The sequence below is a fragment of the Neolamprologus multifasciatus genome, chromosome 12 (assembly GCF_963576455.1).
Source record: "Neolamprologus multifasciatus chromosome 12, fNeoMul1.2, whole genome shotgun sequence".
NCBI lineage: Eukaryota > Metazoa > Chordata > Actinopteri > Cichliformes > Cichlidae > Neolamprologus > Neolamprologus multifasciatus.
In genome coordinates, this window is record NC_140450.1 from 34382637 (window position 1) to 34400538 (window position 17902).

Here is a 17902-nt window from a genome sequence, read left to right on the forward strand (position 1 = left end):
AAATCCCATCATCGGTTAGTAAAGAGGCCCGTGCGAGGGATCATGGGAGACGTAGTAATAACGTCCATGTCAGATTAGGATTAGTTTATTGGATTTGGGGTGATGAAATAAGTTTAGTATACTTTTGTTTTCTTCATACTTCGTGTTTTTTTTAATTGTTTGTTTGTTTTGGGTTCTTATTGTTTTAATGGAGTCAGCTGGAGTAGCTGAGCCAGATGGCGTAAATAATTGGTGTTACCTTTATACTGGGCCTTGGTGCAGACCCTCAATTTAACTAGGGCCTCAAACTAGCCATAGCCTTTGTTTCTGGCCCTCTCCAAAAAAGTTAAATTTTAAAATGAAGACACATTCACCAAGTAAAATAAACCAGAACCCAAAAACATTACCCAAATGCCTGTCTGAAAAGTTTAGTTTAAGTGTTTAATGCCACAAAGTTTTGGCATTAAGATTTTCAATGTACAAAACCCTTCTAGTTTTCAGATGGGTACATGGGATCACAGGAAGACCTTGTCTACAAATCTAAGTATGCAGCTTGGATACTGCACAGGGGTAAAAGTGGGTGCCTCACCTCATAAGACCATAAATGTAGAAACTAAGATTTAGGAAACAATAAGTTAATTTTATAAGTCATGGTCAGTTTTGGAGTTGGATATTTAGCCCAGGCTTGTTCACTGGTTAATGACTTACCAGTTACAAGGCATTAGCCTAACAGCATGCTCCGTCCACAGTTTGCATTCAGCCCCAGCCCTCGCTCTTCAAAACACTAAGATGACCTTCGCGCTGCTGAAATTGCAGCTACTAGAACGCAGAACACACACCAAGAATACCTGTTCAGTCTAGTCTTCGTGTTTTCTTCATCAGGCAATGGAAACTTTTATTTTTAAATAGATCCAGTTTCAAGCTTCAGAGCTCTAACTTGCAGCCATCACCTTCGAAATAAACAGCAGGGCAGAGAGCGTACTCAGGATCAAAATAATTAACTCAAATTAAAATGTTTAATCTCCTAAGACCTGAACTCTTCCACGACATGCATTTTTAATTTCTCTTTGATATTTGGGCTGATTGGGACCTGATGAATGTAAAAACAACAAATTACCAGATTTTTTTTTTAACCTTATTTTTGTTGCTAAGAAAAATGAGAGCCACATACGAGGATATTCGTTTAAAATTTCGATAGAACAGTAGCAGTATAATGTCCTCGTAAGTGGATATCAGGCCCTTGTAGAGCAAAATTGAGTATTTTGGTCTAAATAACCCAAAATGTGATGTTCACATATGTGGACGCCAGGTCAGGAGGTTAATCTACCTCTCTGTGCACTAAATTTCAAACCTAACAATTTTCTGCAGCATTAAGCTCATCGTTTTTGCAAGTCTTGTATTTTACTGTATTTTTCATGTTCTTTTACATTTTATCACTATTTGTTCCCCATCATCATCTGACCACATCTCTTTTTAGAATAGGCGGCGCTCACGGGGATCATTTTGTGCACCGTCACGACACATCGAATGCACCTTTTTGTTGGAGTGTGCACAGAGCCCGAGGCAGAAAACTCACCTTAACCTAGACAGCTGATAGCCATCATTGTGATACCAGATCTCTTCCACTGCGGTTTTTAGTTTTGTTAACCCAGCTAATGCAAAGCATTGTGTTGAACTTTTGTAGTAAATCTTTCTGGACGTCACTAACCAGTGGGTGATGTCATGATTGATACATACAGCCTGCTGTATTAATCTGTATCCATAATTTTGTATACGTACTACAGAACATCTTTCTATATAATGAATGGTATATTCTTAATAAAATTATGAAAGTGCGTATTTGATTGCCTATATGACCCAGATGGTCTATGTGAGCATGTGAAGTACATGAAACAGCATCACAAACACTGTATCTTCAAACCGTGGCTTTAATTTACAAATATGACAAAAAAGGAACAAATACAAATTAAATACACAAAATTAAATGTCTGACTCTTCAGACGGAGAGCTGTGTCGCACTGTGTAAATGCAGTTTTATTTAACTAACTTATGATCATGTGATCAAACACATGCCTTTGCTGATGCAAGACACTCAAGACAGTCCATCAGACCACTCTGCAACCCAAAGTTATCCATGTAAACCGTCCCTCCAGTGCAGAGGATTATCTAAAGGAGGAGGAGGGGTTAAAAGTAACACAAGCACTGAGAACCTTCATGCTTCATACAGACTTCTCTTTCAGTCACAACAAAAAACAAGCACAACCAGGCGTCCTACTTGAACCTGAGCACAGGCCCCAGCATGTGGTCAAGTCACTCCTCTTCTTCCTCTTCCTCCTCACTCTCTGAATCCTCTTCAAATGCTTCCTTGCTTTCTGTTAGGGAACAGCTTAGAATTGCTTTGCGAACCTGCTGTTTTTCTTCTGCAAATGAAACGAGGAGAACTCAGTCAAATGGCATTTTTCTTTGTTCACTTCAAACATCAAATGTTTGTCTTCAGTGAACTACAAGATCTACGACTGAAGAGCTTGATCACATCCTATATAATTTAAGACGAAAGTTAAAATGTAGAACATCACAACTTTATGAGGATAATATTAGTGTAGTGTTAAGAAACACACTGACCAAAACTGCAGAATTTAGTGTTCAAATCAATTCTTTACCTTCGCTTTTACATTTAGGAAGCATTCGATGGAGCTGCTGGGTGTTGTATCGGATCAGAAACTTCTGACATGTTCTAATTGTCCCTGAAACAAACAAAAAACTCACCTTAAATTATATGTAGTTAAAATGTATGGTTCTGTGCAAAAGTCTTGAGCAACCCCTAATTTCTTTCTATTTTCCTTCCAAGGAGCCAGACCTCCTTATAATTGTTTAAAATCGTCGTGAGCAATAATTTTCCAGGCTTTCTGAAGGTCTTTCAAAGTTTTTTGTTGTCGGCTTTTCTTGGTTGCTTTTTCACTTATTGTAAATTCAGTCTTTCTACCTGACCCTTTTCAGAGCAATGCTTATTTGTTTCTTAACCCCGCACCTGCATGGTATCCGCAATCATGCCCGCCAAGTTTAAAACATGGGGAATTGGGGTTTGTTGTGAGTTTTTGTGGTGTGATGCATGTATGGCTGACAGCCGAGAGCTGCAGCTGGAATGAATAAAATGGCTCAAAACTGATCTCTGGACTCGCCCTGTCTCATTCACACCACAGCACTTAACTCAAGGTATGCACCAGTGGCGTACACATAAATGTTAACTTAGCAAAGAACCAGTTTTAAACTGTACATAATTTGCTTCCACTACTTCTGTTTAATCTATGAAAAAATACCAAAGATAACCCAATGTGACGGGTGGGAAATAGTATTTTTCTTCCACTAAGAGGACGATTCCCAAAGAGTTGTAAGATGGAAACTTGGTATATCTCAGCATGGTCTGCAGTCCATTGTTAAAAAAAACTGAGAGAACTGGAGAAGTGGATGACAAAAAAAGGAAGTGGCACACCTAAAAGACTATCTACAGCAGATGAACTATCTGCAGTATATGAAAGTCATGTCCTTAAGAAATAGTAAAAAGAAATCCAGCAAAGACCTCACACAGAATCTGAAAGATGCATCTGAACCTTCAGCTGATGCACCTACTGTTCACTGCCTCATTAGAAATGATCTAAGTGGAAGAGTGGCTGTCAAGAAGCCGTTCTTAAGGAAGGGAAACAACCAGAAGTCTGTCAACTTACACACGAACTGAAAGTCAGTGGCAACAGATCTTATGGAGTGATGAATCAAACGTAGATTTTTTCCCCCCCAAACTGTCTTCAATAAGTACAGAGGAGGTTAGGAGAGGGGCACAACAGTGAGTGTCTACAGCCATCTGTAAAACATGATGGAGTCTCTATCTTGGGTTGTGGTGTGAGGGATCTTCTGAACACCGGCGATTAAGCATTAGATTTTGATAAACCATGCAATACCATCTGGAAAGTGTCTTCCTCATGATCAACGATCTCAAACACATTGCTGGCGCAGTAAAAGCATACCTGGATTTAAACAAAAAAACAAGTCGTGGACTGACCTCCAGTCAACATCATTGAAGCAGTGTGGGATCACCTTGACAAAGAAAGGAAAAAAAGGCAGCCAACAACCAAAGAACAGCTTTGGATGTGCATGAAGAACCCTGGAGAACTATTCCTGAAGACTACTTAAAAGACCTACCATAGAACCAAGTCCGCCAGAGCTTATATTATATTTTTACATGCTGTGGAGCCATTTTTGGGAGCATTTCAAGTTGCTATACATCAATACAACCATTACAGCCCAGATTTTAATAATATGTCTGCATTAAGTGCATAGTGATTACATAAATTGCAAAAAAGTGCAATAAACTACAAAAAAATTGAAAATCGTTTTTGTTTTTTTAACATATATTTCTAGTTAGAGAAATTTAAGAGGCTTATCCCTCAAAACTGTAAATACAAAAAAGTTGCACAAACTAGTTTCCCACCACAGGAAATTTATTTTGAGTGTCTTCATAGTTTTATTTTTGAAATACACCAATTTTTATACACTGCAGGGAAAACGAAAATAAATATTATAGTGCAAATTTGCAAAAAAGCAGCATATGCATCAAAATAAACTATTTCCAGCAGTGCAATATGAGTCCTAAGCATCCCAGAAACGACTCAGAAAGTCATAAAGTCAAACATAACTTAAAAACACCAGTATAGGCTCATTGAGGCCCGGACGGTAAAAAAAACTACATTTCCGCGGAAAATGACGTCACTTCCGGTTTCGGGCAGGTCATGGCGGACATGCGATAGTTCGCGCTGACATCTATTCCAAGTAGGAAGTGTTACAAACAGCTAGAGTTGGATGTCTCGAGACCGGTCTTGGTCTCGAGACCGGTCTCGAGACCACTTTTACGTGGTCTTGGTCTCGTCTTGGTCTCGACGGACTTTTGTCTTGGTCTCGGTCTTGGTCTCGACGGACTTTTGTCTTGGTCTCGACGGACTTTTGCCTTGGTCTCGGTCTTGGTCTCGCTGTCTCGGTCTTGCGCTCTCAAATCGACATAGTGTTCGGGAGATTTGGAGTCAACCATCAGCGGAGCGGGGGGTGTCTTACTGGGCTTAAGCCCGGGTCATTTTTTCTGAAGCATGGGGTTTTTTGGAGTGTAATTTGTTTGTTAGATGCCTGACTGACAACTGTATAAAACAAAAACAACACACGAAGCACAGAGCGCACCGTCCTAAATTCCCCCTGATTTTGGTATGATCCGAGCTTTGGCACTAGGCGACTGAGCATAGCACCCATGTGAGCGAGGGGGGAGAAGCTGCTGCCTGCGAGTTTGCTGCAGAGGAGAGCTTAAGTTTGACCAGGTACCAACGGAAATCATTCGTACTGAACTAATAATGTAAATATGACGGTGTATCACAAAAGATTGATATCAAACTGATCACTTGGTTGCGTTACTTACTCTTCGAGTGAATCAACAAATGGATAAATAAAAAGCCGAACGACAATGCTGATTTTTTTTAGAGAGTCTTAGCTTACATCTCATATTTTCAGTTGTTACCCTCCACGGCTAAACAAACTCTCTAAATCGGTTTCAGTTGTGTACTGATGAACACAACAATGGACATAAGGAGCTTCTTTCAAAGAAAAAACTCAGGTAGATGTTATTTTATATATTATGCTTTGTATGTTGTTGTTGTATGTTCAGTATATCTATGCAAAACAAGAGGAATTTCAATACACAGCAGTATATTCACAGTTGAAACCAGATATTTACACTTTAGGGAGAAAACATAAAACCTTTTTTTTACTGTTAAACATCAATTTAGAGTAAACTTTTGTTTTAGATAAATAAATGTTGCAATGTCTTTTGAATTAGTTAAATGTCAGAATAAAAAGAGGGAGCTGTCTATTTTAATCACTTTCATCAAATGTAGGAGTACATATACACTAAGTTTATTGTTAATTAAGATTAATTAAGAAAACTCCAGATGATTCCATTCTGAGCTTAAGAAGCTTCTGATTGGTTAGTAGAGTCCATGTGGGTAAATTGGTGGCACAGCTGTGGATGCATATAAGGCAAAACACAGAGCCTGTTTCTTTGAAATGGGAAAGTTTCTTTGAAAAATCAAGAGCTGTCAACCAAAACACCTGGAAAAGAATTCTGGAAAAGAATTGTGGAGCTCCATAAGTGTGGCTCAATTTTGAATACAATTTGGTGCCATTTACAATTAAGAAATACAGACAGTTTCTCTCTTTACTCTTAAAGTTAACAAATATGTTTTTTATATTTATCAATCTAAAAAAAGAAACATTTAGTCTGATTTGATGTTACAATTAAAAAGTGTTTGTGTTTTTATCTGAAGAGTATGTAAATATCTGGTTTCCACTGTATATTTGTGTTTGGCTTGATTGTCAGCACAAAGAGGGAGAGAGAGGAACAGAGAGGGAGAGAGACGACGAAAATGACGACAGAACAGAGATGGAACAAGAGCAGGTGAGACACACAAGTTAGTCAAATGGTTGTTTGCCAAAAACTCATCAGAACATGTATCTCGTACCTATTGTATCTTTTTAGATAGCGTTTGTTACTTTTAAAATTCTATATTTATTAAGTTATGCAGGCTTGTTTGCTCAACAAGGCTGAATAATTATATAAACTTTTCAGAATCTAAATAGTGTACTTTGGTAGAATTAAAAAATAAGTGTAGTGCAGGTCTAAGATGATTTTTAGTGCTGCTATCATCTAGTTCTGATTCTGGTTCTGTCTTGGTTACTGTTGTAGTCCTGTTTTAATTCTGAATCAGTTCTGGGTCTGGTTGAATTGGGGTTTAGTCCCTGTGTCTTGATACAGGCCCGACTTTGTTCTGCCTTGCTGCTTAATTAAAAAACTATATATATATATATATATATATATATATATATATATATATATATATATATATATATATATATATATATATATATATATACATACACTAGGGGTGCAACGATACTCGTATCGATATTGAACCGTTCGATACAGTGCTTTCGGTTCGGTATGCATATGTATCGAACAATACAACATTTTTAATTTATTTTATCAACTTTCCTTCTGACGATGCTGTCTGTGTTGAGCGCTCAGTGGATCTGCGCTTGACAGTGCAGCCTAGGCAGAGTAGTCGAACACAGATTCACTGAGCGCAGGGCAAGCTAGCGAGACAGAAGTTAAGCTCTCCTTGCAACATGGCAAATTGAACCTCCCCCACCCTCATTCAGATCTGGCGTTTGGAACTATTTTGGTTTTCATGTGATGTATGACCCTGAAGGTAAGCGTGTCATGGACTAAAGTAAAACAGTATGTTGGATGTGCCACGCAATGCTCAATTACATGGGTGGGAACTAGTGCATTAGCGCAGTTAGAACGTGTTGGCTGTCCAGCCCCACACACGGGGCAATCCGCGGTAGCTCGTTAACGGAGATTTGCCGTGTTGTGGCGTTAACCTCATTTCAGATTAACGCTGACAGCACTAGTGGGAACACAACGAATATGACTGCACATTTACGCCGACATCATCCTAGTGCAAAGACAAGTGGAAGCAGAGAAAAACAACAAGCAGGCATGCTACAAACTTTACCGGAGTCAGCGGTTAGCACATGATTCTCCTTATGGGGACCTGATATGTTTAATATGCTGCTGAGAATATAGCCCAGAAGAAGCGTATATTATAGCTTTTATTTTGGAAAGAGCCATTCCTCTGTAATAAACTCTCTTTTCCAAAGATGAGTGATTCCTCAATCAGATACAGGGCTCGCAAAATCGCTAGCCCGACGTCCCGGGGCTAGCGATTTTTCCAGTCGGGCTGCCCTGCCCTGCCCGTTGGCCTATCGTAGGAAGGAAAAATATATGTCAATGCTTTTGCATTCTTTCGGAAATGTAGCTGGGTAATTATGTCATTGGCATCGGTGAGCCACTGTGAATATGTGACATATTGAAATCGCATTTGAATTTGCGCTTGTTTTTTGCTTTCACTTTGCAATCGCGCGAACTGTGTATAGAGAGCGACAGCACTGATCGGTGAGTGATGATAATTTGCGCACCAATTCCTCTGACATCATCTTATCAATCGTTAGTTTACTATGCAAACATGACAAGTGAAATCTCCCGCAGCAAGCTTAAACATGTGAGAGGTTGATCGCGCAGAGAATCGCTGAGCGTTATGTTAGTGCGTGTGTAAAAGCAGCAGGATACATATTTTAGTTCTGCTGAGCCAAATAAGACAGGTCAGGGTGAAGAAATGACAGCCAAAGAAAAGCTTACCACAAAACGGAAACTTTATGACAAATCAGACTATAAGGCAAAAAGAAAGTGCAGCTTTATGGTTTCATGGACAAAATAATTTCTGTGGCTGCAATATGACGAGCTAAATAACCAGGTCTGCACATAAGTGGTCCGCAGGTGCGTATTCGCTGTCAAAATAAAAAACGCGCACAAGATAAGAAGTTGCAACGCGTGTTTGCATACATAAGATTTTCTGGAGGAGGACAGACATTTGTTTAGAACTCTTAAAGATGTCGAAGAAGCTCCTTTAAGCAGTTACTTTGGTGTTCCTCCACCTCCAAAGAAATGTCAGAAGGAGTCCAAACCACAAAAGAAGCACGTATTCTCGGACAAGTGGTTGCAGGAGGTGAGCTGGCTTCAAACAAATGATGAACGCACAGAGATGTGGTGCAGAATGTGCTGTGAAAATTTAATAAATGACAAATTAATAAAAAGGCATGAACATTTTTTTGTATCGAAAAAATATCGAACCGTGACACCAAAGTATCGAACCGAACCGAACCGTGAATTTTGTGTATCGTTGCACCCCTAATATATACATATATATATATATATACATATGAAGTCATTCTTTTTTGAACAAAGCTCAAAACAGAGCCTAATAATCTTTCAGTCATTTCTACCCCCACTTAATTTCCTTTGGCTGCTCAGCTCTCACACAGTGGCTCAGCTATGCTCCAATCCCTCCATATTGTGGCCAATCACATGCGAGGATATAGGATAATATCATTATGTGAAAAACAGAGAGGGTGAGAGACGCAACAGTCAAGTGGAGCATGCGTCAGTCCTTTCAGTGAGTGAGTGAGACAGTAGACAGCGGTGAGGAGGGCTGTGCGAAAGCAAAACCATAAATATGCCCGAGACCCGTAAACGAAGCAGCATCTGGCTGCAGTTTAAAGACTTTTTTTGTCTCGGTCTTGGTCTTGGTCTCGTCTCGTCTCGGTCTTGGTCTTGGTCTTGTCTTCGTCTCGGTCTTGGTCTTGGTCTTGTCTTGGTCTCGATACCCTCTGGTCTTGGTCTTGTCTTGGTCTCGATACCCTCTGGTCTTGGTCTTGTCTTGGTCTCGGATTAGGCGGTCTTGACTACAAGTCTACAAACAGCTGATCGGATCGGCAAAGTGTGTTTCTGGAATATTATGTTTTTGTTGCTGCAAGCGCTTTTTATGCAGTTTTTGCAAAGCTATATGTGGAAGGAAACCGTGACCGAGGACAAGCTGATGGCATAAGATGTAAGTACAACTCCTCAGGTTTCATATGCAAACAAAAATTATTGCGCTAGCTCACGTGGTTGCAGAGCTACCGGGATTTAAAAATAGTTACGCAAAACAGAGCGTGCCCGCTCTGACCGGCTTTAAAGGGTTAATGAAATGACATTAGATAGTTCAGACTGTGTTGAATAATAAAGGTGGTCAAACCCTGTATTGATTTTCAAACTCATTTGAATTGTACAAACTGTTTTTGCCTTATATACAAATTTATGATTGCACACGTTTCAATAAATCAGTGTAACTATTTCAGATTTTTTAGCAATATATGAAGAAACAATGAGTGGCTCAACACCTTTGCACAGTACTGTATGTATTTTTCATTCTGAAATATTAGTTTACAGTTTTTTCTTACCTCCTACATGCAAACAGTTTAAAAAGCAGGGGATTTTTTGCCCACGAGTTTCAATACTGGTAATGAAAGGCAATGCAGACCACAGGAGTTTGTAACACCTTTTGGGAAAACGTAGAAATACTATTCCAGTGTGAGCGTTCAGATATTTAACTAAAAGGGAAAAAGACAAAATAATTAAGAGTCAAACATTCCAGCAACATTAGCACGATGCCAAGAAGAATGTCGTCACCCCAGAAGCCAAAGGGCTGAGACTATTATTATTTCGTTTAATTTTACTTGACCAGCTTCCACAGGCAAACATTACGAACAGCTAAATACATTTTAAAATTAACTTTAGTGCTGATGCTTATTTGAACAACTTTCGCTGGTATTTTCAAGTGTTGGCGCTTGATCCTTGGAAAGTAAACACTTCTTACCACAAAATCTAATGCTACACATAGCGGCCCCATAGTCCCCGTGTGTGCGGGCTACCGCTGCCTTCACTGCCACCATAATTGCTCGGTCGTCGAGCAGCAACAGCTGGCTCCTGTCCGACACGTTGACTTCGCATAGTAAATACCTGCGGCACAATATGTAGCGTCAGAAACTAGGAGCACACACGCTAGAGGAAACAGTAGACGAATAGCACGTTTTACCTCGACTTCAGCCGCACCATCGCTGCTTTACTCTACTTCCGTCGGAACTTCCGTCAACAAAACTCGGACAAGCGCACTAGCGCCACACGCTGGAAAGAAGTATGTAATGTATATTCGACACTTACATGGGCGCTGCACGGATTTACAGATACCAGCCGTACACATCCGAGCAAAAAAATTAAAGGGTAATATATTTCAAAAGCGGAAGAACTGGTAGATAGGTGGCTTTCAGAAAAGATAAAACGGTCGTCAAATCAGAGCACTCCTGTGTGTTAGAAGCTAAACAACGCAAGCAGCTCATAAGGAAACGGAAAGGCCCGGAAATTAAACCATTCACACCCCTGGGGTAACTATGGCAACCTCCATCGATCTTAGCCAATCACAACCTCGCGTTACCATCTCCCTAACACGTTTCACGCCATCTTGAGATTACCTCCTAGTTTGTTAAATCGCTCCCAAATTCATAGGCTCCGCTCCTCATTTCATTGTTGCCGCGCTGTCCGAAATGAACGGTTCCCAAAACAAACCGTTACAAACAGTCAGCAAGGGCCCGAAGGACGCAGACACCGGCACGGAGAGCAACCACAGGGACCGAAAGAGTGGCGGAGGAATGCTGAAGAAGCTGAAGTCGAGGCGCAGCCAAACGGAGAAGTGGCCTGTGGTCACAGAGGATGAACTCCGGGCTCTAGGAAGAGATATTACCCCGGACCATGTCCTCGGGCTCCGGGCTGTTACGGAAGGTAATGTTATGGCAACTTAAAGTTGCGCATTGCTGAAAGCGGCGAAATTTGATCGCCTAACTAGCTACGCACTATGCTAATTGTGGCTAACGTTAAGAAAAGAAGTTTGAGAGCGGTCGACCAAAGGGTACGTTTTCTAAATGTGTTCATAAGGTAAATACTACATGTGTTACTTTGGTGATTCTGCGGGCACGGGTTCATTGGGGGTTTTGCAAGGGTGCAAGTAGGACTTTGAAGCCCCAAAGCGAGCATTGTTTAGGGCACCCCACGCTGGCTTGGGGAGGTCAAACAGCTAAAAGCCTATTATTATCTTAACAACTTGTTTTAGTAAGGGTTTTTGGAAGATCCATGTACTGTTGTGTTTCTTCTCATTTCTTCCCAATTGGAGGTGTAGTGACTAAACTTTTAGGTTTAGAATCTTCTACTCACCCACGTTTATTAAGTAAGTTATTATAAAGCACAGTTTCGGTTCTGACACGGCTGTTAATGAGTTAATATCAGTTGAACCTTTGTGTTTTGATTTTAGTTTATTATGTGTAAAGTATACACAAGTGGATGATTTCATATTAAGAAAACAAAAACAAAGTGGGAAGTGTAATTACAACACTTTGGCTTTATGTACAGTATGTAAAAACGATATGAAATCATCTTAAATTCTACATATAATGTCGATACTGTACCTGAACAGCAGTAGGTAGAAGTTTCCGTTTCTCGGGCTGTACTCCTTTTTCACAAAAAGGAGAATCTTACTGGATACATTCAGCTTGGGTTTCCTGCCTTGATTTTTAAAAAAGAAAATTACGACAAGGCTTCATTAGAACATAAGGAGACAACTCGATCTCTGAGAGGAGCATTTCCTATATTTATGCAGTTTGTTGTTTTGAACAAACTTGTGGAATTATGTATTGATGTGCTTTTTTTTTTTTTTGTTCGTCTGTGCAGTTGTTCCACACGCTGTAATGCTGTGATAATTTACATTAGTCCTTACTACCGGCTTCCTAAACATAAGGATTCCTCTCCCAGGTCATGTCTTATTTGGAACAAATTCTGAATGTTATGGTGCCTGTTGTGTGTTCATCAATATAAAGGACCAACTTCCCACACAGTTATTTAACGAGTAATTCATTTGGATTGCTGGCTTCTTTCATTTTCTCCCCTAACCGTCATCACCTTCACCCATGTAGTAACCTGCTTGAACCCTCTGCGTCCCTATGCCATGGTTTGTCATCGGACACCCAGTTGACTACAGCTGCAGCTAGTGACTAATGTTGTTTTTTAGCTTTTTTCTCACCCAGACAACAATGACATTACTTCTGCTCTATCTCACTGCCATTGTTTGAACACTCGAACCTTTTTCTATAGCATTAGTCACCATTACTGCAGTTTGCAGGAGCCAGAAAAACAGATACTGAAAGCCTGACTGCTCCTTAAGTGCTGTCTCAGTTCTCTAAGTAAAGGTCAGTCTTTGTGCTCCAAACAGTTGTGTGACTTTCACAAAGTTGTTATATTGAGGTTTTTCAGTTGCGCAACCACGTGTCGTTAACGTGTTCGCTATTTTGGATGTGTGACAATGCAGACTCCAGTCATGATGAGAAAAAATGGTATTCCCTGATCTGTTGCTGGAGGTTGGTGGTAGTATCTGATTAAGTAATTACTAAAGCCCCAGTCACACATACCAAGAGATTGGTCACTGAGGCCTTGCAAGCAACGGTCGGATTCTCTCGGAGCTGTAGTAAAACTGAAAAAAGTCCAATCCAATTTGCCTCCAGAGCCACAGCTTTTACTTTGAAATCCAATCGTCTCCGTTTCCATTTGCGTCATACTTTTACTACTGCTTTGCTAGTTGTTTGCAGACAAATATGAAAAACGTCAGGCAGCTATGGCAGTCTGCTTGCAACCAAAGCAATCGCTAGGAGGTTTTTGGTGCAGCACCTTCTTTGCATCCGATTTCGCAAACATAGCTTGTAATCACATCCAATGAGGTGGATAAATCTCTTAAAATGAGAACATGACATCAAATGAGAAACCTCAATACAGAAGAATTTAAATAAAGGGACCTCTATTTTCTAGTAGTTGTTTGCTAGTTGACGTCTAAGCTCGGTGATAACACTAATCTTAATTCTAGGCAATGAGAATGTGCTTTTTTTTTCTCATTAAATTTTTCACCAAATCTTGGCAATCAGCAATGAAATAAAATAACCATTCAAACTGTCACACATCAAAAACTATTTACATTTTCTTTCTCCAAAAGTCTGTTTACCCCACTCTGGAACAAGGCAAAAGTTAACATCGTGTTAAACACGATCACTTTGACTGCAGAGGGTTAAACTCCCTCACGTTTACTGTATAAGTTGATTGTCTTGGCTTAACTTGCTTTTTTTCCTTCCACGTTCCAGACTATCTTTGCAGACCTGAAGATAATATCTACAACATTGACTTCACACGTTTCAAAATCAGAGATCTTGAGACGGGAACAGTGCTCTTTGAAATCGCCAAACCTCCTAACAGCGGTAAGTGATACACTCAAAATTTGCCTGCATGTTACCAAGCTTAAAATTCTTTAAAAATATAGAACACACCTGAATGAATAACAGAAATGATCATACATCCATGCAAACATGTTAAAGCTGTTTAGTTATCGTGCATTTAAAAAGATGAATTGTCACCAAGCACGAGAGCTGCAGCCCAGCTGTGTGTTGGTATCCTTACTTTTATCTCAAATGTAAATCTATCAAAACTAGGGATGCAACGATACCAATTTTTTCAAACCGATACGATACCGATACTTGGATCTGAGTACTTGCCGATACCGAGTACAAAAACCGATACTTCTACCACACACACACACACACACACACACACACACACACACACAAATGCAATGAATTGGAAGACAGGTTTTATTTTATTCTCTGCCGATAATAAATAATATCTTAATAAAAATGACCACAAAAAAATTTCAAGTGAAAAATAAGCACTTCTGTTAAATTATTGCAGTCTCCACATTGTAATTTAACAAAATATCACTGAACTATTGGCACTGTCTCGAGCTTTCAGAATAATAAATAAACACTTCTGTTTGGAATAAAATAAATACAAATTAGGTTTGAGAATAAAATAAACTTTTAAATTATTGCAGAGTCCATATTATAAACAAACAAACAAAATAACGAAAGTATTTGGCATTGACGAACGAACTCCCCATCTGCCCGTGGATCATCAGTCCACTGTGCCGTTAAACCGAGGACTGACATCCAACTAATGAAATAAGTTGGTATCGGTTCATGGTATCGGTTAACTTTTACGAGTTAACCGATACCACATTTTACAGTATCGGTCCCGATACCCGATACCAGTATCGGTATCGGTGCATCCCTAATCAAAACACATGAAGTCTAAAAAGAAGGACCCACGATTGATCACTATTGCTTCCCCTTTTCACTAGTAACGCACCGTCTGCATGTATTTAGATTTTTGTTTGTTTCTTTAACGCACCGATTTGATTTGACGCCACCATCTCAAACTGTGCTCATTCAGTTGTATCAGAGCCTTTTGATGGATGATCATAACTTGAAAAGAGACACCCTATGTATATTTCAAGCACTACAGTAAAGCATGTATGCCAGTCAGCTGAATTAGCCTTCTGTGTCAGGACCCGTGGAGAGCGAAGAGGAGGGTGGCGATCCAGACACGAGTGCGGGGCGTTTTGTCAGATACCAGTTTACACCAGCCTTCCTAAAACTCCGCACGGTTGGTGCGACGTGAGTAAATGGACTACAACGGTGTGACCGCATCACGATCAGCCTCGGGTGTCTTTTCAGTTTCTTAATTTGTCTCTTTCCCCTTGTCTGCAGAGTGGAGTTCACAGTGGGTGACCGCTCCATTAACAGCTTCCGTATGATTGAGCGGCATTACTTTCAGGGACGCCTTCTGAAGAATTTCGACTTTGACTTCGGTTTTTGCATTCCTAACAGCTGCAACACATGCGAACACATTTACGAGTTCCCGCAGCTTCCTGACGACCTCAGTAAGTTCTGCTCCTTTTCGTTCATATCACCAGATCTGTGTATCTTTATTTCTTAATTGACGGCGTGCCCTTCTCCTTTTCCAGTTCGTCAAATGGTGGCACACCCTTATGAGACCAGATCAGACAGTTTCTACTTTGTGGATAATAAACTCATCATGCACAACAAAGCAGACTATGCCTACAACGGTGGTCTGTAATACCTGTAGGGGGGGCGTGTTTAAAAAGGATGCAGTAGCTCCCAGGAGACCGATTTTCTGGAGTGTGCCCCTCAATAAAGGGGGCAGAGACAGAAGTATTCACTCTTTATCGGAATAAAGCACCATAGTTTAAAAAAAGGAACAGAAGCAGGAAAAAACCAACCATATCTGCCTTCATAGGAAATCATGGATCGATTCATCAGTACCGAACAGAGCTCAGTTTCTGGGACTCCGAGAGAATGTTTAATTCAGTATTTCGCTGTTATGTCTGACTGAAACCTTTCTGTTCTCCTTTTGGATCGTCATACATGTGTAATGTAACTGCTTGAACACTTTTGCCTTAATTTCCTGCTGTCTCTGCTGGAAAGGGACAGTTTTGAGTAACGCATCTATAGTGGTAACGTCTGTAGACTACGTTAGTTTTTCATTTAATTACTGATGTAATAAGTTTGTTTAATTTTGAGCTGAACTACCTTTTGCAAGTGACAATTGTGTTTCCTTTATGGAAAAACGAGCATTATGTAGGTGTTTCGGTCTTGTTTTATTAATGATGTAGCATTAGTGTTTGTTTGAGTTTGATTCTTCCTCAGATGTGAGTTGAGAGCAGTCGCTACTGTTTGTCAGATATTTAAGCTTGGTGTCCGTTTTATGAAGTACGAGATGACCAGTTTCTTCTTTGGTAGAATATCCCTTATTTTGAAAATGGTCTTCTCCCTTTTCCTGTTTTGTTTTTGTTTGTTTTTTAAAAAATAATTCCAGGTGTGACGTTCATTCTGCTACAATCGGTTAGATTGTTATAACAAAAGTTTCCCCATGTCTTTGTTCTATGAAAACTCTGGGATAGATCTAGTTACTAGACTTTAAATGTTTTTCTTTTATGTGCCGTCCATGTTTAGAAGTGTTTTTCTGCCTTCTTTATACAATTGCATAGTTCTTTCATCCTTTATTTGTCACAGCAGTGCTGTGAATCCCACTCTTTAGCAGCGTTTGGCCAAACATGTGGTATACCTGTTGAACTGTTAGTACGCTCTTCTCCTTTGAGATTGCCTTCTCAGTTTACTAATGAAATACCACAGTAGCACACAACGTGACAGTACAGAGGGAGGTAACTTGGTAGTTGGATCTATTTTTAACGAGGCACTGGGGTAGACGCAGTCATTGACCTGTTCGACCGATGATACTGGTGACTGTGCAAATTTTAACCCGAATCGTGTCTTTTTTGAATTTTACACCAGTTTTCCAGCGTGCACAATTTCACGTGATGCCAGTCCTGCTAGAAGGAATAACTTACTGTGATGCTCTGAATTGCATTATGCTGAAAAGTTGTCTGTAATTTATTCAAAACGTCAGCAGTTAAGAGTTTGAAATTGGGCTCCACTTGCAGAGTGATTTCCAGGCGAAGCGTGGATATCTCTTCATAGTTGGGTTTTGTTTGAATTTGTGTTACTGAAATGAAAACCTGCGAGGCAGGAGATAGTAATGAAACCTTGCAAATGGTTTAAAGTGTATTTGTTAATTTGCATTTCAGTCATGCATACACACATCAGGACTTCTTCCTACTGTACTGTTATTGACTCTATGTGCCTTGAATCCAGTTTTTTTTTTCACCTTTAATGTGCAGAAGTCTCCTTTTCCTGTCCACTCGTGGCAGTAAGCTGAAGGGATGTAAAATTGCCTCCTGATGTTCTTTTTCTGTATTCTTGTAGCATTACCTTCTATAAAACAGGATGATTACAGTGAGGAAGAGTCAGTGACAACATATTATGCAGTCCGTTAATACCCACAACAAATGGGATATCACATCAGGCACCCTTTTGTCAACTGTGCCCTTTTCTTTTTTTCCTATGTTGGACTTCATGGACTCTTTCTGTCACCTGTTGCATGGTCACCAGTTTTTATATTGGCTAATTTTGCTAATGTTTGTCTTATCCAATTTGTTGTAAATAAATAAAAAAAAATAGGTGAATGAATGAGATGGAAATTACTTTATTTATCCTATGTTTTGGAAATTCTTTAAAATTCATATTTTAATAATATTGAACAGATGTCTCTGTGCCAGACAGATGTATTGTGTTACAAGAGGTCATAACATGTGGTGGGAAAGTTTAACTGTTTGTGTCCTCTTGGCAGTAGAGCTGAATCAGTCTGTTAGACAAAGTGCTCCGGTAGGTCAGATGCTGAGCCCATCACCATCTCTCTGGTTTTATTCACATTCAGGACACATTTCCTCCCAGATCACTCTATGAAATCACCAAGTAGTGCTCTGTGCTACTCCCCCCTGCTGCCATCACTACGAGAGCTAAACACTGCACAGTCTTTGTAGGTGGCATCACAGGGTTGTACTGAAAGTCTGAAATATGAGCGATGACAAAGTCCTCTGTGGAGCTCCTATAC

General features: G+C 39.9%; 2 protein-coding genes across 2 annotated transcripts; one reads left to right on the top strand and one right to left on the bottom strand.

Moving 5' to 3' along the window:
- Positions 1 to 112: 112 nt before the first annotated feature.
- Positions 113 to 10859, bottom strand: pop5 (POP5 homolog, ribonuclease P/MRP subunit). Its single transcript, XM_085179386.1, has 6 exons — positions 10545 to 10859; positions 10326 to 10468; positions 9910 to 10059; positions 2640 to 2723; positions 2255 to 2399; positions 113 to 2145 (listed from the first exon to the last, which is right to left on the bottom strand). The coding sequence occupies exons 1-5, from the start codon at positions 10562 to 10564 to the stop codon at positions 2290 to 2292; spliced, it is 507 nt and encodes a 168-aa protein (XP_085035512.1). The 5' UTR covers positions 10565 to 10859; the 3' UTR covers positions 113 to 2145; positions 2255 to 2289.
- Positions 10860 to 11049: 190 nt separating this feature from the next.
- Positions 11050 to 17474, top strand: unc119b (unc-119 lipid binding chaperone B). The gene is made up of 5 exons (XM_085179379.1): positions 11050 to 11284; positions 13681 to 13794; positions 14937 to 15045; positions 15139 to 15311; positions 15396 to 17474. Exons 1-5 carry the CDS (start codon positions 11050 to 11052, stop codon positions 15506 to 15508), a joined length of 744 nt encoding a protein of 247 aa, XP_085035505.1. The 3' UTR covers positions 15509 to 17474.
- Positions 17475 to 17902: the final 428 nt, after the last annotated feature.

What these genes read in the sequence shown, in the direction of transcription:
- unc119b (XM_085179379.1), top strand. Translation starts at nt 11,050, where the DNA reads ATGAACGGTTCCCAAAACAAACCGTTACAAACAGTCAGCAAGGGCCCG. An exon ending in GCTCCGGGCTGTTACGGAAG is followed by an intron (nt 11,285 to 13,680) that starts GTAATGTTATGG and finishes TCCACGTTCCAG; the next exon opens with ACTATCTTTGCAGACCTGAA. An exon ending in GCAGCTTCCTGACGACCTCA is followed by an intron (nt 15,312 to 15,395) that starts GTAAGTTCTGCT and finishes CTCCTTTTCCAG; the next exon opens with TTCGTCAAATGGTGGCACAC.
- pop5 (XM_085179386.1), bottom strand. Translation starts at nt 10,564, where the DNA reads ATGGTGCGGCTGAAGTCGAG. An exon ending in ATGGTGCGGCTGAAGTCGAG is followed by an intron (nt 10,469 to 10,544) that starts GTAAAACGTGCT and finishes ATTGTGCCGCAG; the next exon opens with GTATTTACTATGCGAAGTCA. An exon ending in TCCTAAATGTAAAAGCGAAG is followed by an intron (nt 2,400 to 2,639) that starts GTAAAGAATTGA and finishes TTTCATTTGCAG; the next exon opens with AAGAAAAACAGCAGGTTCGC.